Below are 6,667 nucleotides of genomic sequence, written 5' to 3'. Positions count from 1 at the left end.
CTTGTTTCAGGGCTCTGTTACCGGGTGCGAGCACCACCGGCCCCTAGACACAAAGCCCCTCCTGATGCCTGTCGGCCCAGGCTGCTCAACCGGGGCCCAGCTCCCATTCAAATAAGGCATCTTATCGGTCCAGCCCACCGCGAGTGGATGTGCCAGCCATTCCCTGTTCCCTGGCAGTCCAGCAATCGCGTGTGTTCGGGGAGGAATACACCCTTCCCTCTCGGCAACGCGTGGGCCCGGAGGTCAGTTAGTGGATCCCAGTCAAAAGGAGAAGAGAATGTTCAGATGTGGGACAGTTCAACGCCACATCAAGCACCCACACACAGTTTGTGTCAATAAAATGTTTTCCACTGACACATCCAGGCTCAAGCTGAGGGCGCAGGGTTATGAATCTTCAGAAAAAAAAAAAAAACAAGAAAACATTGAGGTGCAGAGCCCATTGTTTTCCCCCATAGCACCAGAAGGCGATGACAGCAATCCACCTGTGGAGAAACATCCTGCATTACTCGTCCCGAGTCAGTCAGCCTGTGCATGCGCAGTAGTACTCGGATGTACGGGCCATTGCCCCCCACCAAGGGGCAGTGTTGTACAGCTGGTGTGGGCCTCCAGAGATCGTCTGTGTCAAACAGAGCTTCGCTCAACCCTAACTTTTAGGTTAGAGAGTTGGAAAGCATGCACAGTGTCAGAATGGGTATCGAGAACACTTGCAAAAGGCTACAGGCTTCAATTCGCCACAATCCCCCCCCATTTCAACGGTCTCATCGTTTCCCGTGTGTGGGGAGAGTGGACCCGGGTGTTAAGGGAAGAAATATCAGACCTATTAAACAAGAGTACCATACAAATAGTGCCACACAAGCAGATGCTGGAGGGTTTCTACTTGCGATATTTCCTGGTGCCAAAGAAAGGGGGGAACTGCTTCCGTTCCATCCTGGACCTTCATATTTTGAACTCGTATCTTCGGTGATACCGGTTGCGCATGCTAACACACACAACGCTGGTAAGTTTCATACAGCCGGGGGACTGGTTCACATCAGGCGATCTGAAAGACACATATTTTCACATTCCCATTTATCCTCCGCACAGGAAATATCTGAGTTTCGCTTTTCAGAACACAGTGTTCAATGTGTTGATGCCAGTTTAGCCCCCCTCAGGGAGCGGGGTATACGCTTGGCCACTTATCTGGACAACAGGCTGCTGCTGGCGTGCTCAGAGCAAAAGGGTGCGGTGCACACAGGCATTGTGCTGACACACCTGGCCGATCTGGGTTTTGTGGTGAACAGGGAAAATAGCGTGTTAACACAGATATAGGATATTGCCTTTCTGGGTCTCACATTAAATTCACTGACCCACATAAGCCTCTCTTATTAGTGCCTCAGGTAACTGGGACTGATGGCCTCAGCAATACTGGTGGTGAGGCTGGGGAGGCTGTACATGCTCACCCTCATCCAGAGCGGCTCGCCCTGTGGTTTAATATGAGCCTTATTGGATTATCACAGAGTGTTGTTAACACAATTCAGAATGCCAGAGCATCCTTAACGAGGTCTCTCTATGACTGTAAGTGGAGAGTTCTTGAAGATTGGTGTGCTAAAGCACAGGAAATTCCTTTTCAATTACCAATTGGTACAATCATGTCCTCCCTGCAGGACTCCCAATTTGTCGTTTTATGAAAGGCGCACAAAGGTTGCATAAACACTGCGTTCAAAGAAAGCAGTGAAATATAATAATCTACATAGAAATATAATAATTTAAATAGCAGAGACAGGAAAATTTGTTAAATTAAGGTTATGCCCCATTATGCCTAACGTCACTAATTTGCCTCATACCTAAGTGAACATCTATTGCATATGCTATATTGAAATTAACAATCTCCACTTAAGTTAGTATATGTATGACAGCCAAAAACATTATTTTTTATATAATTGGAAATTAATCCAGGCAATAATAAAATAAATAATTTTTATTTATTTTATAATTTTTTTTAAACAACCAATCAATATCAAATCATGTAAATTGTGAACAAACATCAGTCACGTTATTCCCCACACAGGCTGCTATCGCTTCTTAAGGCAGATTTACCCTCCGTCGTGGATACGAACCCTCAACTCCTCCCACCGACCTCCCAGTTGATGCATATTATGCATCAACTGGGTCAACCTTAACCCTAAACTGGGAGTATGATCGTGTGAAAGAGGTTTGAGGCTGATCGGACAATGCACACAGGAGTTGTGATAAATCCCTCTTCTTTGGCGAATCATCAAACTTTGACACCATGCCACAGTCACACCGTGTTATGTACACTAAAAATTTGATGTATTGTTAATCTCCACGGATCTGAGACAACACTTACTGAATTTAGTGTTGTGTATATGAATTTAAATGGCTAATATTGGCTACATGGAGTACATCGAAGTGTAAGACGTGCAAGGCAAGACATTTGCTTTCGAAACCAGGGGGCCCTGTGATTTTAAGTCATGTTTTTGTGTAGATGTTATCAGAACAGGAGTATTGTCATACTTGTCCAGTTTGAAATCAGTTGGACCATGTTTGTCCGAGATACAACAATCTGGTATATTGATGGGGAATCCGAAAAATTTGACACCAAGTCACGCCTATGTCATAACATGTGACGAAAACTCATAACTTCAGTTAGTTTTAATCTCCAATCCATGTTGTGATTTTATTTGATATTTTTTGGTCATCAAAGTGATGGGACAATACACACACACACAGTAACATTTAAATATTGTAACATGAGTTATTGTTTGTTTTTATCTTCTTGAGAAGTGAGACTTCATGACATCCCAAAACCACGGACAGGATGGAGACTAATTGGAAAAAACATGCAACATCTCTAACTAAAGCAATTTTCTGTAGGGGCCTGTGGGATATGACTTAAATCAGGTGTAATATGCACCATGCACTATATATAAGTTATCAAAAGATGTATGAGTTTGACATTCCCTGACTGTTAGAAACGTGGTAGAGCGTCTCGAGGGAAAGCAAAGTCAACCATGTTGGGGATTCCGGACACAACACAAGAGCTCATGCCGTTGTAGGACATATTTGAGTCAGAGATGGAAAACCACCTGTTTGTGTGAGGATTATAGACTTCTGCGTGATAACTTTTGGTCCTGAAATTGGAGCCCCCAATGACGTAGAAGTGGTCTTCTATAACCTCGAGGCAAAAGTTCCTTCGTTGGATCCACATGGGGCACAGATTGCTCCAGGTGTTGGTCTCGGGCATGTAGGTCTCAACGCTTTTAAGAGAGTTTACATTACTAAGGCCACCGATCTGGAGAAGGAGAGGATTTGTGATAAGGCTTTCGATGGAAAAACAAACACACATTATGCAGAATGCACATAATAAAGTATAAGGCTGTCGGATTAGTTTGACCGTCAGATAAGAAGGCCTAGATTCTTGTCTCTTTTCTATCAGGAACAAAATATTCCAAAAGTTATCTGGTGGAATTTGGTGCAGACATTCAGATTATCCTCTGCTTTGTATTTAATTAACTGCCATAAGATTTGCTACAGACATATGTCCCTATGAATTGCTTTTGCAAACTAAGATGGTGAACACAGTGAATATAACCCCATATTAGCATGCTAACGTTTAGCTAGCTGTGGACTCCTGATGGATAAATGTGCTCTTTGCAAAAACTGTAGCTCAACAATTGCTTTTTTTCAGATCCACCACATTTTGGGGTAACATTTGCATCACTTAATGCCAAAGTAATTTGATCAATTATTTAAACTGATAAAAATGTACATCTGGCTGTGGTAAGGATATAACTGTGATTATAAATACAAGCTCTCTGTTGGTGTAGTATGCATACTTACTGCATAGATTTGGTTATTATATGCAACAACTCTGTGTTGACTTCGACTGATGCTCATACTGTGGATCAGTGTCCACTGGTTGGTCTCTGGATCATAACATTCAGCCGTCCTCGTGCTATAACGCCCAGTTAAACCGCCGCAAATGTATATCTGAAGAGAGATGGAGCTGCAGTGAGTAGCCTTGTCTTATCATTGTTTCAACTGTGTTGTCATACACAAATAATTCAGGATTATTATCATTAGAACTGCAAAAAATACTACTTATTATTATTACCATAAATAACAAACCTTGCCATCCAGTGTTGCGCAGCTTGCACTCCTCCTACTCTCGATCATGGGTGCAATAGGCGTCCACTTGTTGGTTTCGGGGCAGTAGCATTCTGCAGTGTCGAGGCTAGCATAACCATTAAAGCCTCCGAGGGCATAGATGAACCCATTCAGCACGGTAACGCTCAGGTTGCGACGTCGGTGGTACATGTGCATCTTCTCCTGCCAGGTGTGTCTCCTCAGGTCCAACCTGACCATGCTGTTTAAGCTCTCCATCAAGTTATAGCCCCCGACAAAGTAGACATAACCATCGAGGAAGGTGGTGCCATGATCGGCCCGAGGATCTTTCAGCTTGTCTCTGATGTAGATCCAGCGATCAACAAGGTGATCGTACACCTCAATATCGCAAGATGCATAGCTTTCTCTCCTGCCTCCAGAGACCCAGATGGCGGAATTAGGCAGACGAGGACGGGCAGGAGTGTCACTCAAACATGACCTTAAGGGTTTGTGTATATGTTTGTATAAGGACAACATTATTCTGAAGGAATGGTTGACTATTTTCTGGCACTCAGGGTTGAACTTCACCAGCTGGTTAGTCATCACGTTGTTCTCAATGTATGCAATGCTTGTTTTGCCCAGTCGCACCTGCACAGGGACAAGGGAAACTGAATCAGAACTTAAAGCAGGTGTTTTTCCTAAACGAACCAAACTGCAGGTGTTACAACAGTTACGATACATGCATAAAATGTCCAGTAAATCTAGACCTGTGGCAGAAAAATAAATTACCTGAGACAAAAGCAGAGCAATGTGTTGTTCTCGTTCTTTGGGTATGTGGGCGATCCAGTGCAGGATGACATCAAACACAGTCCTCTCATTCTTCACGTTGAGTTCGTCTTTGCCAAGGATATCTGTAAGGTCCAGAACAGAGAGCTGCCGGTACTCTTTAAAGTTAATCACCTGCTCAAAGTGCTTCATGATGTAGTGGAAGGCCTTACATCGCAGCTCGGAGCTGGGGCAGATATCTGTGAATTGCCAGATGCCGATGCAGTTCTGTAGGCAGAGGTGCTCACTGATAAAGCTGGAGCATGCTTGTATGATGCCTATTATGTTGAGCATATCAGCTGCGACCATCAACTCATGCACATTGTCCTTCGTCACAGTAATAGAGCCGGTGTATGCAAACTCAATGATGATCTGCATAATATCAGGAGACACAAGGGTTATGTGGAAAACGTTGTCCGTGGTTATCTGGTGTACAAAAAGAGTTCTGAGGAAAAGAGACAAAGTAAAGGATTTAAAATATATATTCAACCCTCTCACACGGAAATCAATAAAACTACTCCTAAATCTTCTCAAGGAGAAGGGACATATTGAGATGGGGAAATTATTATTATGATTAGTTGTAGTAGTAGAAGTTGTAGTGTAGAAGTATAAATATTAATCAATAAGATAAATATTCTCCCTACTAAGGTCAGGTAACCAGCTTACTTGAAGTAAGTACTGAAATCAGAAAGGATGATTCTATGGATTGGAAACTGAACATCCTCAACTTGGAGAACGGCGTCGCAGAATTGTCCTGCCAGGCGGAGATCATTTGGTGTTTCCATCATTTTTATCTTTCTCGGGTTTGTGACAGTTGTATTTCAGAGCTTTTAAATTATCAACATCACTGTGATAATATAACTGTGAATCAAAGACCTTTGATATAATAGAACTGGACCGAGAATTCTTTGATCCAAGGGACTGTGAGATAAACAGAACAAAGACAAATCTGCCAATAAAGAAAACAAAGAAGAGGCTGGGTGAATAACCCTTTAAATGTTAAATAACTTCAGCAGAGGAAAGACATTGATGTTCCCTCATCCAACTTCTCCCCTCATTCTATGTTTGGGAGCATGAGGGGAGAAGAAGAATAACAAAGTAGATGGCGGTAATTTTGGATAAAAGCGTCAGCTAAATGTAATGTAAAAATGTATCAGAAGGCAGTAATAATTTGTCTGTGCGGCACTACATAAGAAAGGGCTATACTGGGGAAGTTTATTTTAGCAGTGCAAAGTGCGACAAGTTACAGTTTTATATGTGAAAAGGATGGATAAAATAGACTTAAATTAAGATTTTGAAGAGTTTGATAAAACGTTTAAAACTGTATTCTAGATGCTGCGAAGCAGTCATATTCTAGAAGTAAAGTAAAGAAGAACAGAAAAGATATGGATAATTTAGTTGGTTGAAGAGATACCGAAACAGATAGTGGTGTACTCGCTCATCCCTATTGACTGAGGAAGGCAAAAGAGGAAGGGCAAGGGCGAGATCAGCTCATCCTGGAATTCTTGAGAGAAGGGACAATACTAAGATCCTCCTTTAATAACCTTTGATTTTTCATCAGCAGAATATATGCCACTAAAAAAAACCTAATTTTCTAGATGTCCAGTGATAGTGCTGTAGCTAAACTTTAGGAAATAATTCCAATTACATTTAATCCCGTATTATCCGTTGATGTACCCAACAAATTCTTTAAAAACCCTAGCTCCACTGAGATGGACCATCTCGTCGATAGCTCTGT

General features: G+C 42.3%; 1 protein-coding gene across 1 annotated transcript; it reads right to left on the bottom strand.

Moving 5' to 3' along the window:
• Window positions 1-2,968: 2,968 nt before the first annotated feature.
• Window positions 2,969-5,717, bottom strand: LOC128446401 (kelch-like protein 10). Its single transcript, XM_053429435.1, has 5 exons — window positions 5,596-5,717; window positions 4,894-5,374; window positions 4,129-4,752; window positions 3,841-3,990; window positions 2,969-3,292 (listed from the first exon to the last, which is right to left on the bottom strand). Exons 1-5 carry the CDS (start codon window positions 5,715-5,717, stop codon window positions 2,969-2,971), a joined length of 1,701 nt encoding a protein of 566 aa, XP_053285410.1.
• Between the last annotated feature and the right edge of the window lie 950 nt (window positions 5,718-6,667).

The sequence above is a fragment of the Pleuronectes platessa genome, chromosome 8 (genome assembly GCF_947347685.1).
Source record: "Pleuronectes platessa chromosome 8, fPlePla1.1, whole genome shotgun sequence".
Lineage (NCBI taxonomy): Eukaryota > Metazoa > Chordata > Actinopteri > Pleuronectiformes > Pleuronectidae > Pleuronectes > Pleuronectes platessa.
The sequence above is the reverse complement of the archived record's forward strand: the minus strand, read 5'-3'. Positions and strand labels throughout refer to the sequence as shown.

What these genes read in the sequence shown, in the direction of transcription:
- LOC128446401 (XM_053429435.1), bottom strand. Translation starts at nt 5,717, where the DNA reads ATGATGGAAACACCAAATGATCTCCGCCTGGCAGGACAATTCTGCGAC. An exon ending in TTGCTCTGCTTTTGTCTCAG is followed by an intron (nt 4,753 to 4,893) that starts GTAATTTATTTT and finishes GTCCCTGTGCAG; the next exon opens with GTGCGACTGGGCAAAACAAG. An exon ending in GCGCAACACTGGATGGCAAG is followed by an intron (nt 3,991 to 4,128) that starts GTTTGTTATTTA and finishes ATCTCTCTTCAG; the next exon opens with ATATACATTTGCGGCGGTTT.